We start from the raw sequence: 18,200 nt of genomic DNA on the forward strand, positions 1-18,200 counted from the left end.
TTGATGTGGTGCAATCATGTTTTGCTAAATTCAGATATTTCGCTGTGAGAAACTCGAAAGGCAGGAATAGAATTTGGTCTAAAGGCACTCTGCTCCCAGAATTCACTGCTGCAGCCACCAGTTGGTCAACAGTCAACCATTGAGGACTACAGAGGGAAACAGCATCGATGAAGTAACTGACGGGAGGTCCCCTCCATTTAGCATGTACCTGCAGACATGGCGCGTACAAGTCACAGATCCTTTTACCAATTTGGAAACTTGATTAATTTGGGGCTACTTTACCATTTGGATCATGGAGAGACCAATTTAGGTTTAAGGTCTGTGCTGGAATAAAATTGCATTTCTTTTGATATATATTCCTGCTTTTTTTCCCCTTTGAATAAAATTATCTTTCCTTCTATCTTCTTAGTTAATTGTATGTTGTAGTGTCACTTCTATAATCATTTGTAACTGTTTTGTTATCATTATGCTCAATAAATTGTTGCTTTTACATATTCCTGAGGATTATCACTCACTTCTGTTCTGTCCAGAGTACAGTTTTGAAATGAAGTGAACTGAGAAGAACCTTTCCTGATAGCGTATGGAATTTGAGCAGGGGGTGAGTGGTACTGGGTAACAGAGACACATTGGCATCGCTGTTGGTCAGCACAGAATGGTCCTGTTATTGGCCATTCATCATTGCCCATCCTAAGTTGGTTAGATGAGGAGGAAGAGATGTTAAAGAGATAACAATTATCTCTTTAACATCAGGGAACTACTGTTCAGATTAAACAAGGACTATGTACCACACAACATGGAATCGGGTTGTGAGATTTGGCTGAATGTCGCTTTGAATACCCCAGTCCCTGCCTCAAACAACTTCAGCAAAATAAGATATCAGAGCAGTGCTTTTCACCAAATTCTGACACCTATGCACAGATTAGGGCCTGTCCTCTCTACCCCTCCTCTTTGCAGTATATTCCATGCTATTCTTCTGAAGGTGTTGAATTCAGTAATATTTTCTATTTTATCCAGTCAATGAGTGGAGTTGTAACTCTAATGATAGCAATAAACGTGAAAGCATTTGTTTAACTCGGACAAACTGAACATCGACCGAACTGATGAATAGCTTGGCACTCACATTCCTTCAGACTCGTTATGCCTCTAGGCACCATTATTTACTGAAGCTAATCTATTTTTGTCAAGTTTCCTTGGATACCCTTGACAATGAGGACTTGCAAGTAAGGGGCCACCACTTTGTGTGAAGCTGTTCCAGAGATACTGGGCACAGATGGAAAACTGTTTCTACAAACAATGGTCAGTGGAGGGCACTGTTGTTCATTGTTAATAAATGTATGTTGACCAATAGCAATTGCTGACAAGCTGTTGGTATTGCCAAAGTGACCATGCCTTCACCCCGTGCTCTCATTTTTCTCTCTATAGTACAGGCAAATGTACATTTATTTATTGAACATCTACTGCTGTTCAGTGACCAAGCGATCAAAGCTCTTACAACAATCAAAAAACACTCGGCCTCTCTGCTTAGGCACAGAGAACACAGAAAATAGGAGCAGGAATGGGCCAATCAGTCCCTTGAACCTTTTCTGTAGTTGAGCTAGATCATGGCTTTTCTTCTGTCTCGATACAAGAATTCCTGCTCAGGTAGATAGGATAGTGAAGAAGGTGTTTGGTATGCTTTCCTTTATTGGTCAGAGTATTGAGTACAGGAGTTGGGACGTCATGTTGCGGCTGTACAGGACATTGGTTAGAATATTGTGTGTAATTCTGGCCTCCTTCCTATCGGAAGGATGTTGTGACACTTGAAAGGGTTCAGAAAAGACTTACAAGGATGTTGCCAGGGTTGGAGGATTTGAGCTATAGGGAGAGGATGAACAGTCTGGGGCTGTTTTCCCTGGCGCATTGGAGACTGAGAGGTGACCTTATAGAGGTTTATAAAATCATGAGGGGGATGGATAGGATAAATAGATTAAGTCTCTTCCTTGGGGTGTGGGAGTCCATAACTAGAGGGAGAGATTTAGGGTGAGAGGGGAAAGATATAAAAGAGACCTAAGGGCCAAATCTTTCACGCAGAGGGTGGAACATGGATGGAATGAGCTGCCAGAGGAATTGGTGGAGGCTGGTACAATTGCAACATTTAAAAGGCATCTGGATGGGTATATGAATAGGAAGGGCTTGGAGGGATATGGGCTGGGTGCTGGCAGGTGGGACTAGAATGGGTTGGGATATCTGGTCGGCATGGACGGGTTGGACCGAAGGGTCTGTTTCCGTGCTGTACTTCTCCATGACTCTATCTTTAATAATGAGAAATTTGTTGCTTTCTGTCCTGAATATATTCAGTGACTAAGCCTCTGCAGCCCTCTGCGGTAGAGCGTTTCAAAGGTTCGCCATCCTCTGAATGAAGACATTCCTCCCCTTTTTAGCATCCCCCAGGAGGAGAGATGTCCTGTCTGCATCGATCCTCTCCCGCCCTGTAGGAGTTTTGCATATTTCAATGAGGGCTTGCTGTATTCTTTTAAGCTGGAGCATTCTCCTCACTGGCTCCCCATGGGACAATCCCACCATCTCAGCAGTTAGTCTGGTGAGCCCTTGCTGAACTCACTCAATTGGCAAGTATGTCCTTCTTTAGGTAAGGAGACCAAAGCTGTACATAATGCTCCAGACATGGCCTCAACAATGTTCTGTATAACTGCAGCAAGAACCTCAATACTCCTGTTCTCAAATCCTTTTCCAATAAAGGACAACATATTGTTTGCACTTTTAACTGTTTGTTGTATCTGCATGTTAGCTTTCAGTGACTCATTAACAAAGACAATCATGTCCCTTTGCACCTGTCTCTCACCATTTAAGAAATACTCTGCATTTCTGTTTTTTTTTCTACCAAAATGCATAACTTCACATTTATCTCCATTACATTCCATCTCCCATGTACTTACCCACCCACTAATCCTGCCTATATCCATTAAAGCCTCTTGGCACCCTCCTTACAACTCATATTTCCACCTAGTTTTCAGACATCAGCAAACATTTAGTTCCCATACGCAAGGTATTGATCCAAGCTCTTATCCATGCTGTACCCACTAGTCACAGACTACCAACTTGAGAATCATCATTTATTCCAGTTCTCTGTTTTGTGTATGTTAACTGGCTGTCAAATTGTGCCACTATGTTACCCTCAATCTCATGTGCTTTAATTTTCTTTCCTAACTCTTGTCTCGCACCTCATTAGAAGCTTTCTGAAAATTCAAATAACCACAACCATTGGTCTCCCTCCCCCAACTCTCATCTATTCTGCCATTATCTTCTCAAAAAACTCCAGAAGTTTTGTCAAATATCATTCTCCCTTCATGAACCCATGTTGACACTGCCCAATCCTGCCAAAATTTTCTAAGTGACTTTTTAATCTTTTTCTCGGCCAACATATATACGTCAAGGTTAAAAGTCACACCTCACGTAAAAATGTACATTGCGGTCACAGGATCAACTCTAATGCCTTCTGTTCTTTTTCTAATTTTCTCACTGGAAATTTGCAATATCTATTTTCCAACACACTACATGTTGCTATATGAAAGGGAAATGCAGATGAAGCTAACTATTATTGTGGGATCAGTCTTGTGAATTAAATTGGCTCCACCCTCCTCTCAGGCCTATCACTTTCACCCCCACCTTCATCTACCTATCGAGTTCCCAGCTATCTTCCCCCCACCCCCAGGCCCACCCCCCCCCCTTCCATTTATCTCCCAGCCCCCTTGGGCCACTCCCTCATCCCTGATGAAAAGCTTATGCTTGCAAAGTCGACTCTCCTGCTCCTCAGATGCTGTCTGACCCGCTGTGCTTTTCCAGCACCACACTTTTTGCCTCCGATCTCCAACATCCACAGTTCCTCACTTTATTCCAATATTCCCCAGCAGCAGGACTTACAGCATAGTAAACCCATGCTCTTCTGAGAGATCCTGACTCGCAGTTAGGAATCTGAAGTGATAAATGGAGCTCAGTGATCCCCCAATCATTGGATCTGATCCAGGCTTTGCAGTCCTACCCTCAACCCGCTGCGAATATTGGTGGACAACTAAATAACTCATTGGAAGTGAAGGCTTCATGAATATCCCCAGCCTCAAAAATGGGTGAGCTCAGCACATCAGTGCAAACAGACAAGGCAGTTGAAAGCTTCTTAATCCAGAAATGCCAAGTGAATGTTCCATCTCAGCCTCCTCCTGCAGTCACTAGCATCACAGATACCGGTGTTCACCCAATTCAATTCACTATACATGATAACAGAAACAGGTTTTAAGCACTGGGTGCAACAAAGACTATGGATCCCAACACCATTCCAGCAATAGTACTGAAGACTTGTGCTCCAGAACTTGCCACTCCTGTAGCCAAGCTGTTCCAGTTCAGTTACAACACTGGGCATCCACCCAACGATGAGGAAATTTGCCCAGGTATGTCCTGCACACAAAAAGCAGGACAAATTTAGCTCTTCCAATTACCACCCCATCAGACTACTCTTGATCATCAGTAAAATGATTGAAGGTGTCATCAACAGTGCTATCAAACAGCTCTTGCTCAGCAATAACTGGCTCAGTGATGCCCAGTTTGGGTTCTGCCAGGGCCACTCAGCTCCTGACCTCATTGCAACCTTAGTTCAAACATGGAACAAAGCACTCATCTCATTAGGTGAAGGGAGAGTGACTCTCCTTAACGCTAAGGCAGTAATACCAAGTGTTGCATCAAGGAGTCCTAGCAAAACTATGAGGGGATGGGGAGAGGGGGACTGTCCGCTGGTTGAAGTCATACCTAGCACGAAGTAAGATGGTTATGGGTGTTGGAAGTCGGTCACTCAGCTCCAGGACATCTCTGCAGGAGTTCCTCAGCCCAACAATCTTCAACTGCTTAATCAATTATCTTCTCTCCACTAAAATATCACAAATGGGGATGTTCGCTTATCGTTTTACAATGTTCAGCGTGATTCGTGACTTCTGAGATGTTGAAGATGTCTGTGTTCAAACGCAACAAGACCTGAACAATATTCAGTCTTGGGCTGACAAGAGACTAGTAACAGTCATAACATGCCCTTGCTAAGTAGTGACCATCTCCAATAAGAGAGAATCGAACCATCATCCTTAACATTCAGTGGTATCACCAGTCCTTCTCAAGGGCAATTAGGGATGGGCGATGCACACTGGCCTAGCAAGTGACCCCCTGCCCTGTGAATGAACTAGAAAAATGACAAAGTGTTGGCAAAAACTCAGGAATCAGTTCAGAAAATTGGCAGGTTGAAACGATTAAAGAGTTTTTCTGGACAGATGAATTAGTATGGGTTAAATGGCTTTCCTCATCAGCGTCTACATTGTCATTAATGTGAAACACCCGGTATCACTGCCTAAAACAAACTACAAAAATGACAGGTGCTTTACTGTAAATATCAGGGGAACTGAAGCACTTAGTATGAAGTGTTGGACAGATCTACATTGTTCAAATTAGGCTGAGATGAACTTGATTTATCATCAGAGAAAATACAGTGCAACAGAATTTTTTATCTCCACAACTCCCTGACTAAGCTCCAATGCAACTGTGTTATATTATCAATCACAGTAACAGAAAGAAAGATAAAGTTATCAATCTCTCTAAGAATGTCGAAGTCATCACAAATAACAATATCATCAATGTGTACCAGGTTCTGGATAGGTTTTATTTGCTTAGAAAGAAGAAACATGATCTACGTTTGGAATTTAGTCCTATTCTGTCAGCCTCAAGCATTTCCAACACAGTCATCGGCTCCAACTCCCTTTATATTGCTGTGGAACCAATCACCCGAACAGAATATGTTTAGCTGCTGGTCACAAACATTCCCCTTCAACCATTTGATTGACTGGAGAAAACTGCATGTGAACAGTCAAGGTAACAAAGCCAAGGTGTGAAAAAGTAAGGTAAAAGGAGTAAGAGGAAGAGGGGAATAAGACTGGGAAATAGGGAAATAGTGATTCAGGAATGCCAGGATTGGTTTTTGAAAGCAAGCAGATCATAGCAGGTTGGGGAAGGGGAAGGAAAAGGGAAAGAGGAAGGGGAAAGGTTTAGGGAAATTTAGACTGGTGCAGTGCACTTTGATTCCTATATATGATTCCTATATACAGCCAGCCAACTCAACACATTTTTAATAGGTAGCAGGTCAGAATAAAGTTACTATGTCCACTCATTTAATATAAATGGATTATTGCAGAGGAATTTCTGACAAGTGCAGTAATGCATTGATGCTGGATACACTGAGAATAATTTCAGCTGGCAACATTGGAGCCATGCAGAGCACAGTGGCAATCATGATATCACTATTAGAACGAGAAGATTTCGGTCATTATAGTTTTCTGATATCGCAGGTTTATGAAAACTTGGCAGAGGTTTGCTGCATTTAGTCAGTTGCCTGATGTGAGGAGCCTGAGAAATTAGTAAAAACTCCAGAATTGTTTTCAGACACCTTTTATAATTTGAAACAGATTGATAAACATGGACAGCAGACGAGATCATCAATGGCTTTTCCAACTGATTGCACACTTCTGAATGGAAAGCACAAGAAAAAAAAGACTTGAACTGAGTTGTAACACCCAACCCTCCATCTGGAAATGTAACACCCAACCCTCCATCTGGAAATGTAACACCCATCCCTTCATCTGGAAATGTAACACCCATCCCTTCATCTGGAAATGTAACACCCATCCCTTCATGCAGAGTGTTTTTGGGAGAGAATGGAACAGTTTGCTGAGAACAGTTCCGGTCCCTTCCTGCTGTGACAAGAAACAGGGACAATCCTCCCGTGTTGTTAACGTGTCAAACTCAGTTTATGACCTCGATCAACTGCCCCAATCTCTCTAATTGTCTGAAAGGGCATGCTCCTGTTAGGATGTGACCCACGGGCTGTTTAAGTGCTCTGCACCTCGCCCAGACGTTCAGATTTCAAGCATGGTGTTGAACTGTCCAACTCCTGAAGAAGGGCTGATGCCTGAAACGTCGATTCTCCTGCTCCTTGGATGCTGCCTGACCTGCTGCGCTTTTCCAGCAACACATTTTCAGCTCAACTCCCCAATACCCAACTCCCTCTCCAGCCCTGGTCATTAAATCCCCATCTACACACCCTAGCTGTCCTTTGATTCCCCAGATTTTGGACAGGTCACTGAGGGTGCATTGTTCGTATTGATTTTATCAAACCTAGAACAGTATAGACAGGAACAGGCCCTTCAGCCCGCAATGTTTTGCTGAACATGACACCAATTTAAAGTAAGCCCTTTGCCTGCACTTGGTCCATATCCCTCCATTCCGTGCATATTTATGTGATTATCTAAAAGTCCCTTAAACACCTTTATGGTATCTGCTTCCACTACTAACCCTGGCAGAGCATTCCCAACTCCTATCATTCTTGTATAAAAGAACTTACCCCTCACACCTCCTTTGAACATTCCCCGTCTCACTTTAAATGCATGCCACCTAGTACTGGGCAACTCAACTCTGGGAAAAAGATCCTACTGTCAACCCTAGCTATTAAAGATGGCTAGAATCCTAGAGCAGAGAGGCACTGCTGAGGCTGTACGAGGCTATGGGCTGACCATATTTGGAATATTGTGAGCAGTTTTGGGCCCTGCATATCAGAAAGGATGTGCTTGCCTTGGAGGGAGTCCAGAGGAGGTTTACTAGAAAATTCCTGGGAATGAAGGGCTTGTCATATGACGAGAAGTTGAGGACTCTGGGTTGCTACTCAATGGAGTTTAGAAGGATGAGGGGGATCTGATTGAAATTTGTAGAATAATGAGAGGTCTAGATTGTGTGAACATGGAGACGATGTTTCCACTAGTAGGAGAGACCGGGACCAAGGGCAGACACTCAGTGTGAAGGGATGACCTTTTAGAATAAAGCGGAACTCCTTCAGCCAGAGAGTGGCAAATCTGTGGAACTCATTGCCACAGAAGGCTGTGGAGGCCAAGATATTGAGTGTATTCAAGACAGAGGTGGACAGATTCTTCATTGGTGAGGGGGTCAAGAGTTACGGTGAGGAGGCAGGCTGAGAAACATATCCGCCATGATCGAACGGTGGAGCAGGCTTGATGGGCTTGAATGGCATAATTCTGCTCCGACCTTTTATGGTCTTACAAAGTCCTTGAGGGTAAGAAATCTGCCGTTCTGGTTTACAGATCCACAGCGATGCAGTTGATTCTAAACTGCCCTCTTAAATGGCCAAGCAAGCCACTCAGTTCAACTGAAGTCAGGGATGGTCAAGGAATACAACCAGTATTGCCCGCATTTCAAGAACAGATACAGAAATAAAGAAAAGAATGTTCACAAAATAGTGGCTGAATGAACCTACTAACTGTCACTTCACTCACTGCGAGCTCTAGTCATGGATGGGAAGCGGTTTGTGGATTTTTGATGTGATTTGAAGCTGAATAACTGTAAGTGTCATTAAGTGCCAGCTCTGTAAAGGGACATTGTGAAAGCAAAGTCGCTCAACCAAGACATTCTATTTAGTTTATCTGGGAAATGGCCAAGTTCATGGATTGTAGCAGCTCTGATCTCCAGAGAGACTCACTTTTTATTTCATCAAAGTGCCAGCTGTTAGATTATTTGCCAAGAGGCATTTCAAACACAGTCAGTTCTGAGGCTGCAGCAACTTTTGCACCCTACCCCCCCACAGAGTCACTGTGTCCTAGGGAGCGCCGGATGGAAATCCACACGTGGTAACAAGCACGGGCAAGCAGCCCAGAAGGAAAATGTGGAAATAACTGGGACTGATCCAGGCTGGAGCTCCTTTTGAAGGTATAGAAGACCAGTTTGGACGATTACCAGTTTTGCTGCTGCAGACGTTACGTGGATAAGCAGAATTCCCACCTGTTAACAGCGACTAATTCTAACGTAACAGGACCGCATGCAGATGTCAAACATTGGCAGAAGGCTCATTCCAGAGGTCAGAGGCCAAGGGGAAAGATTGACCTGGCGGCCTGGGACAGTTCTCACAGCAGAGGGACGGGAACGCAGATTGGGTGGGTGATGCACCGGCTCCACAGCTGACTAGATGCTCATCATTCCAACCACTGACTGACTGCAACGGGGGCAACTGGAACTGAGAGACTGCAAAAGCAATGCACCCACTAATGAGCTGAAACCGTGCGTGATAGGCACCAGAAGACCTGAAAGATCTCTGCTTCATTTTCTTGTCTTTGGCATTTACAGATTGAAATTCCTGCCAGAATGTACAATGACTAATAAATGTTTTTAAATCCCACAAGTGCTGCACAAAGCAATGGGCTTGCTGGTAGAATTCGATCTGCCCTCTTTAACATTATAAGTTTCAGCAAAGCAGGTTTTACATAATTGCAAGTGGACAGACAAAAAGGTCACAATTAAAAAAGATCCCTTACACATCCTCTGGGGGATGAGGGGGAAAATACTCATTCAAGCCAAATTTTTTAATTCTTTCGCAGGACGTGGACATCATTTCCTGGGTCAGCATTCATTGTTCATCCCTAATTTGAATAATAGAATCCCTATTGTGTGGAAGCAGGCCATTCATGTCTACACCAATCCTCTGAAGAGCATCCGACCCAATTCCTATAACCCTATATTTCCCATGGCCAATCCACCTAACAACATGGCCAAATGGCCAATCCATCTTTGGGCTGTGGGAGGTTACTGGAAGAAACCCATGTGGACATGGGGAGAATGTGCAAACTCCACACAGACAGTCACCTGAGGGGAGAATTGAACTCTGGTCCCTAGCGCTGTAAGGCAGCAGTGCTAACCACTGAACCACCATGCAGCCCTTGACGGTGGCATTGAGCTGCCTTCCTGAACTGTTACAGTCTATGTGATGTAGGTAAACCCACAATGCAGTGAGAGACAGAGGTCCAAGATTTTGACCCAGCAACAAGTGAGGGAACAGAAGTACAGCTCCACATCAGCATGGTGAGCAGCTTGGAGGGGAATATGCCACTTCTGGTTTTCCTAGGCATCCGTTGGCACTTTCCTTCCTGGTGCTTAGAGGGATCAGGCTTGGAAGGTGCTGAAGGAGCCTCATGAAGTTGTTGGAGTACACAATGTGGATGGTGCACACTGTGCATCAGTGGTATCGAGAATAAATGTTTAAAGTGGTGGAAGAAGGGTGGATTAAGGCCAGTTGCTTTATCCTGTTGATTTCTTCAGTGTTGTTAGAGCTGCACTCATCCAGGCAAGTATTCCATCACTGTCTGGATTTAGTCTTGGAGTCATAGTATGGAGACAGGCCCTTTGACCCAAACTGGTCCATGCCGACCAAAATGTCCATCTACGCTAACCCCATCTCCCTGCACTTGGCCCATATCCTACTAAACCTTTCCTATCCATGTATTTGCCCAAATGCCTTTTAAATGTTGTTAATGTACCCACCTCAACCTCTTCCACTGGAAGCTCATTCCATATGTATACCACCCTCTGTGTAAAAAGGTTCGCCCTCGGGTTCCCTTTTATTCTTTCCCCTTTAACCTGAAACTGATACCCTCGAGTCCTTGATTAAAAAAAGACTGAGTACATTCACCCTATCCATGCCTCGCATGATCTTATAGACCTCTGTAAGGTCCTCCCTCAGTCTCCTACGCTCTGAAGAAAAACGTCCTAACTTGTCCAACCTCTCCCTATAACTCAGACAACTGAGTCCAGTCAACATCCTTGTAATTTTTTTCTGCACTCCTTCCAGTTTAATAACATCCTTCCTATAACAAGGTGACCGAAACAGAACACAATACTCCAAGTACAGCCTCACCAACATGTAGATGGTGGACAGGCTTTGGGGAGTCAGGAGTGGAATTACTCACTACAATATTCCTGGAATGTGATCTTCTGCCATGGTATTTAAATGGTTATTCCAGTTCACTTTCTGATCAATGTTAACATAGAGTTATGAGGAGAAGCTGTTTAGGCTGGGATGTTTTGACTGGAGTGTAGGAGGTTCAGAGGTGACGTTACAGCGGTTTATAAAATCATGAGGGGCAGAGATAAGGTGAATGACAAGTGTCTTTTCCCTAGGGTCGGGATTTCAAGATGAGGGGGCATGTTTTTAAGGTGAGAGGAGAAAGATTTTACAAGGACATGGGGGGCAACTTTTTGACACAGAGAGTGGTTCGTGTGTGGAATCATTTTCCAGAGGAAGTGATGGATGCAGGTAGAGTTACAACATCTAAAAGACATTTGGATAAGTGTATGAATAGGAAGGGTTTGCAATGATATGGGGAGAGCACAGGCAGGTGGGACTACTTTAGTCTGGGATTACGTTCGGCATGGATTGGTTGGACCGAAGGGTCTGTTTCCAATCTGTATGATGCCCTGACCTCGATTTTTGACCGGAGGCACTGAAATACTCAGTGGGGATAACAGAAAATAGGATAGGGTGGTTTCTATATTTTCCATGGAGCACTACTGGCAAATTAATGGTGAAAACAACCTCTTTGGGAAGAGTTATTCAGCCATACTTAAACGAACGTGATAGTGTAAAATTGAGGCGGTGCAGTCAAATCAGCTTCCTACGGACAAGATGGTAAACCTGTTCGAGTGGATACAAAAAGGTCCCATGGAACTAGAGAAGGGGCTGACGTTTTCTCCTCAGTGTCTGGCCAATATTTATCTCCTAAGAAATATTAATAAAACAGTTTAAATTTTCATTCCTCCCATTGCTCTTTATAGCAACTTGCAGTGTGCAATTTGCCAACACAATACAAAAGTGACAATAATCAGACTCCAGCTATTAATCAAGAAGCCCAGGGCATCAATCACAGAAAAGGAAAGTTCATCAGGAGTTAAGTCTGCACTACTCTTTCAAGCCACTTAGTTCCATGGAACCCAACACACTGGTTCCCCTCTCTCTCTCTCTACTCCTTTCTCCCTGCAGTTCATCCTTCAAACATTCAAAAGTTGAAATCCATCACCGACTTCCTTAACACGATCAGCATTGATAGTGCAGTGTGGAAGGAATCAGCAGCATTGGAGGTCTGCCTTTTCAATGGGATGTTGAACCATCAGTCTGCTCAGGTGGACATAGAGTCATAGAGATGTACAGCATGGAAACAGACCTTTCGCTCCAACCCGTAAAAAATCCCATTGGATTACAGGAAGGGGTGGTGCATAATTCAATACTAAACGTACGTAAATAACTTTTTACAATCAATTGTAGGAGCTTTAGGATCTTCCCCACTGACTCAGTATACTAACAGGATTTGCAACGAGAAAGTTGAGAATTACAGGTCCTAGAATTAGGTTTGACCCTGTCAGATAATCACGTTAGTGCACAGATCATGAATCGGAATCACACAGACATCTCAGCACACGAAACAGGGAATACATGGTGACGTTTGCTACCTCTTTGAAGTTCTCAAACGCTGAAAGAATGATGTCATGCCCTCCTCGCACCAGGCACACTGCGGCTAACAGTTCCAACACCAGCGCCTTTGTCCTGCATGAAGAAAACATGCGGCGTTCAGCTCACACTCAATCCCATCAAATAGTAAGTGGACTGCTGCAGTGACCTGCAGGCTCAACAGGCCCCAGATAGACACTTTACCAAGAAGGTTAGGTTAGATTCCCTACAGTGTGGAAATGGGCCCTTCAGCCCAACTAGTCCACACCAACCCTCCCAAGAGTAACCCACCTAGACCCATTCCCCCTAACTAATGCACCTAACTCTACGGGCAATTCACCTAACCTGCACATTTTTGGACTGTGAGAGGAAACCGGAGCACCCGGAGGAAACCCACACAGACACAGGGAGAATGTGCAAACTCCACACAGACAGTCACTGAAGGCTGGAATCAAACCCGGGTCCTTGGCGCTGTGAGGCAGCAGTGCTAACCACTGAGCTACTGTGCCGCCCCTCAGATAACAGGGTTTTCATAAGTTTGTTTTTTCTGGGGACATGGGCATTCTTGGCAAGGTTGGCATTTATCACCCACATCTATTCTCACAAAGAAACTGGTAGTGAAATAACGTGATAAAGGCAACCCCATGCTGTTGTTTAGTAACATTGTATTTGAAATTAATTATTAATGATTGACAACATTTTCAATATATGGTCCACTTTTTTTGAACAATTGCTGCACTGTACTTAAATAAACCAAGGTCTGAGTGTGGTACCTTCCAGGGTCCTGTGCATGGGCACAGCTTGGTGGGAATGTTGTTGCTGGGGAATTAAAGGATTTTGACCCAGCGACAATGACAGAACAGTGATAGATGTATAAGACAGGTCAGTTTGCCACTTGGGAGAGGAACTTGGAGGGGATAGTATTCCTATGCACCTGCTGTTCTTGTCACTTTGAATGTTTGAGTAGCCTTGAAGCTAGACAGCATTGACATTAATGACTGGGAGGAGCTTGCTACCTGTCATTCAAAATGGCTGCAACTCACCCATCAAGCTGCATTGCACTTGGACTCCATATGCCTAATGATGAGGCAGAGGAGCAGCAGAGAGTCATAGAATGCACAGAGGCCATTTAGCCCAAAGAGCCCACACTGACCTTCTGAACAGCATTCCATCCAGACCCAGCACCTCCCCCTACCCAGAAACCCACATTTCCCATGGCTAAGCCACCCGGTCTGCACATCCCTGAACACTATGGACAATTTAGCATGGCCAGACCACATAACATGCACAGAAAGCAAGCCCTGACAGAGTCACATAACAGTGGAAACACGTGGCTCTGAGAGTTACAAACCTCAAGTAAAGGGACAGGTGTATGTGACTAAACACAGGAGATTTAGGAGTTGCAAAAGATGTCCTGGCAATTTGCTAATGTACAACCTGGAGATGCAACCACTGCACATTATTAGTAGTGGAATTATGTTTAAGCTGATGGATAGCCTGCCAATCAAAAGGAGCAATTTGCCCTCAATAGTACCACGTTGCTTGAGTTGAAGCTGAATGTTTTAATCAACCTTTGTGATGAGTCCCTTAAATGGCATCAATCTTTTCTGATGTCAGGATCTAGGTTTACCACTGGTTTGCTTTGCCAGGTGAAACAATGTAATTGTGCCAATGGGTGGGAATCCTCAATTGTCATTGGACACAAAGTGTTAATAAGGGGCAGGACACTTTAATTACTCTTTGCACAGAGTGTTGCTAGTTATTAACAAGGACATTGGTTTTAGGTTCAATTCTGGGCTCCATTAGAATTGCAATAACTGTTGCATTATTACAACGCAATTAATCTCAATACCACTGCAATTAGGAGAACTTTTTCTCCCGTAACCAACCTCTGCAGCAGGTAGGACTTGAATCCTGGCCTCCTGCTTCAGAAGTAGGAATGCTATCAGTATGTAACAAGGGCCCCCAGTAAGGACAAAAATTCAACAAATTCCCTATCCAGTGACACCTGGAGATACATTGGTGTGAATCAGTAGCTAAATCCAGCTAAATTTGCACTGCTAGAATCGCTGTGATTATGATCTTGCTTGATTCTTATTATCTTGAATGCCTTACCTTGCACTTTTATTGTTCAGGCTGAGGGTGATCTCATTCACACACTGCTCATGTTCCATCACCAAGGTGAATCCAGACTAGAGAGAGAAAAAAACCCAGCAGAGAACATCAAATGCTGAATCACGGTGTTTATTAACTACAGTAATATTAAAACAGTTGCAGCTGAAATAAAAACAGAAATATATTTCAAAATATCTGCATGTCAGCTTGTATGAGGAAAGGGAAAGAAGGTTGGGGTTTGAGGTAAAGACCCTAAGGAAAGGAAAATCCTAAAGAGGCTTGTTATATCACGGTCCTTTTATTTTGTGGGAGGCAAGACATTCAAACACAAATACAAAGGGATGGAATTGAATCACAGCCTCATTCAGCTGTGTAACCCTGAGTTCCCAGCTCTTCTTGGGGTCATGGAGGAGGCTGAATGGGACAGATGGCCTACTCCTGCTCCTATTTCCTTTCTCTCATCAAGAGCAAACACTTCAGACAGTTTGTTTTGAGTGACAGGGACTTACTTGGCCACATCCACTCTGGGAAAAGCCTGAATGGTGCAGGCATGAGGTCTGCTCCACTTGGAGAATTCCAGGATCTGCTCATTATCATTGGTTTAACTGAAAATGGCCCAATCGAAGAGACAGACCCACCAACAGAGAAGCCTTCTCAGTATGCCTTCAAAGCTCAGCCTTATGACTTTAAAACTGAGGCTAAATTACAACTTCAAACTCTGATTTAATTATTCCCTGTTCTGTCTGATAACTACAAACTAATCCTGCTTAGAAACTTGTGTAATGGCCATTACAAAAGGGGAATGCATAGATAAAGGAGTAAATCAACCTCATGCTACAGTTTTCAGCTCGCTAGGAAAGTTCTACTCTTTTGCACGAGTTTAGCCCAGGCAATAACATCCCTCTAATTTCAGTCCTCCAACTGTAGTTCCGCTGGGAGACAGCATCAGATGTCCAGTCAAGAATGGGAAGGTTACTGCTGTGAATTTGTAGAGAAAACTGGACAGGGAAAGTGAATTGCTTTTCCTGAGTCAATGCTGGCAGGGTCTTGGTCTCTCAGAAACCACACTAGCATCAAAATGGTGTTTGGCAGACAAATGTGTAATAAGAACATATATATGAGCAAGGGTAGGTAAATAAAGTGCAATTGAGTGTTCACATTTATTTGTGTAGGTGCACACGTGGATACACAATGTTGGTGAATGTGGGGGTGAAGGCTGGATAGGCTGTGAATTGTTTCACTGTTGCATAGTTGGTTGAGAGGTGGCCTTATAGTGGTTTACAAAATCATGAGGGGTATAGATAGGGTTAATGGTAGCTGACTTTCCCCTAGGAAGGGGGATTTCAAGACTGGGGGGCACATTTTTAAGGTGAGAGGAGAGAGATTTAAAAAAGACGAGGGGAAAGTTTTTAACACAGAGGGTGGTACACATGTGGAACGAGCTTCCTGAAGAAACGGAGATGTGGGCACAATTACAAGATTTCAAAGACACTTTGATACATACACAAACAGGAAACGTTTGAAGGGATATGGGCCAGGAGCAGGCAGGCAGGATTGGTTTAGTTTGGGATTATGTACAGTATGGTCTGGTTGGACCAAAGGGTCTGTTTCCATGCAGTGTGGCTCTGTGTGTACAAATGTCAGTAAGTGCCAGAGCAGAGTATGAGTGTGAGTGAGAGTGTGGTGGTTGAGTGTGTGGTTGTATATGAATGGATGTGCATAAGAGACTGCACATACAAGAAGCATACAACAGTCTGCAGCATGGGTACAGACTGTTCGGTCCAACTAGTCCACGTTGGCCACGTTCCCAAACCAAACTAGTCCCATCTGCTTATGCTTGGCCCATATCTGACTAAACCGTTCCTAGTCATTGAACTTATCCAAATATCTTTTAAACACTGTAACTGTACCTGCATCCACCACTTCCTCTGGCAGTTCATTCACTCTCTGTATAAAAAGGTTGCCCCTCCTGTCCTTTCTGAATCTTTCTCCTCTCATCTTAAAAATATGCCCCCTAGTTTTGAATGCCCCCATCCAAGAGAAAAGACTCGCGTCATTCATCTTATCGATGCCCCTCATGATTTTATAAACCTCAATAAAGGTTCAACCTCCTACGCTCCAGTGAAAAAAGTCCCAGCCTTTCCAGTTTATTTTTACACTTCAGACCCTCCATTCTCAGCAACATCCTGGTAAATCTTTTCTGAACCCTCTCCAGTTTAATAATATCCTTCCTATAACAGGCCTGCACACAGTACTCAAGAAGAGGCCTCACCCTGTACAACCTTAACATGATGCCCCAACTCCCATACTCAAAGGGTCTGAGCAGTGAAGGCAAGAGTGAAATGCCTTCTTAACTACCTGGTCTACCTGTGATGCACATTTTAAAGAATTATGGACCTGAATCCCTAGGTCTCTCTGTTCAACAGTTATGTATGTGCATGTGTGTGTCTGAGCGTGCACTTGTATGGAATTACGAGTGTGATTGTTTGTGCACATATACTGGAATGGGTGTGAACACAAGCAGGTTTATACGGAGTGTGAGTGAAGATGTAGGTTCAAAACTGGACCTTACACATCTGTGACGTGTGTACTTGTGCTGTCGCACACTCACAAAGCAAAACGAAGACCGTGAAAGGCTGGATGCAGTTCAAATTACGCAGTGTTCTGCATGATCACATGTGCAAATAAATTCAGGCTAAAAATATCATCAGAATTCAAAAATGAAGTGAATTATAATTAGTTTGGGAACAGGAAGGAGCGATTGAACTCTTCTGTCCTGCAGTATGTAACCCAACTAAAGGACACAGCTACCTCTGGGACGAAAATGAAGAGGCAAACAGGTTATCAAGGATAATCACATGTTCCGGATGAAATTTCCCCATCACTTTAAATCTTCACTCAGCCAGAGTCAGTAAGGGCCAGGAATGTGTTAATTGTTTCATTCCAACTCACAGAAGCATATCTCCAGCTCCAGCACAATTACTCCATTTGGAAATTGCTAAACTCAATCTGACGTCTCAAGAGGGCAAATATTTGCCAGCTTTGATAACGCTGCATTAAATAGAATACGCTCCCAATTAAACATCGTCAAGATTTATGACTTAACATCCTCACACGTCGCTGCCTGACATTCAATAATTCCCTTTCATTTCTTAAGCTTTAACTGAAATGGAAAGGATTTAGTCCAATAACACATTTCACCAGCTTCATCTCACAGCAGGTAGCACTTTTGTTTGAAGGTTGGAGTGCTCCAGTTCTACATTTGATTGCTGCCTCTTTCAGTCCAGGTTCTGAATCATTGTCAGCACTGAAGTAATCTCATCAATGGTGCCATCCAACAACATGAATTTATTCAGTAATACATGCAAGTCCCAGGACAGGGAGGAGCATAGGTTTAAAATAGCAAAATGGAACAGATGCTGAGCTGTGGAGAAGGGGAGAGATTCCTCGTAACAAAAGAGCTGATGAAGAAAGGTAGGTTATTCAAGATGTTTGAAGATTAAAAGGAGTGTGTGGGGTTTTAGGGAAGAAATATCAAAGAGTGGAATTCAGCATCGTGTTACGTACAGTGGGAGGCAGGGTAAGGGGCTTCACAAAAAATGGCAATTCAGTGAGGTGCAAATAAATAATTAAAAGAGCATTTCTCAACTGTAAAGGAGATTCTGGTTCCCAAGCTACTGATTGGTTAATTGTTCAAGTGAAGCCAGCAGGGCTCATTCAGCCA

General features: G+C 43.6%; 1 protein-coding gene across 9 annotated transcripts in view; it reads right to left on the reverse strand.

Annotated features, from left to right (window-relative positions):
• fmnl1a (formin-like 1a) overlaps positions 1–18,200 on the reverse strand; it is a 265,065-nt gene that overhangs the window by 63,981 nt on the left and 182,884 nt on the right. For all 9 annotated transcript variants that reach the window (XR_011955183.1, XR_011955182.1, XM_072561823.1 and 6 more), the window contains 2 exons: positions 14,477–14,553; positions 12,364–12,457 (listed from right to left, as the gene is read on the reverse strand). Coding sequence is in view for 7 of the 9 variants with exons in the window: in XM_072561823.1 (XP_072417924.1) it covers positions 12,364–12,457; positions 14,477–14,553 (171 nt within the window). In the remaining 2 variants the exon portion in view is untranslated. The remainder of the gene's footprint in view (positions 1–12,363; positions 12,458–14,476; positions 14,554–18,200) is intronic.

The sequence above is a fragment of the Chiloscyllium punctatum genome, chromosome 42, assembly GCF_047496795.1.
Source record: "Chiloscyllium punctatum isolate Juve2018m chromosome 42, sChiPun1.3, whole genome shotgun sequence".
NCBI lineage: Eukaryota > Metazoa > Chordata > Chondrichthyes > Orectolobiformes > Hemiscylliidae > Chiloscyllium > Chiloscyllium punctatum.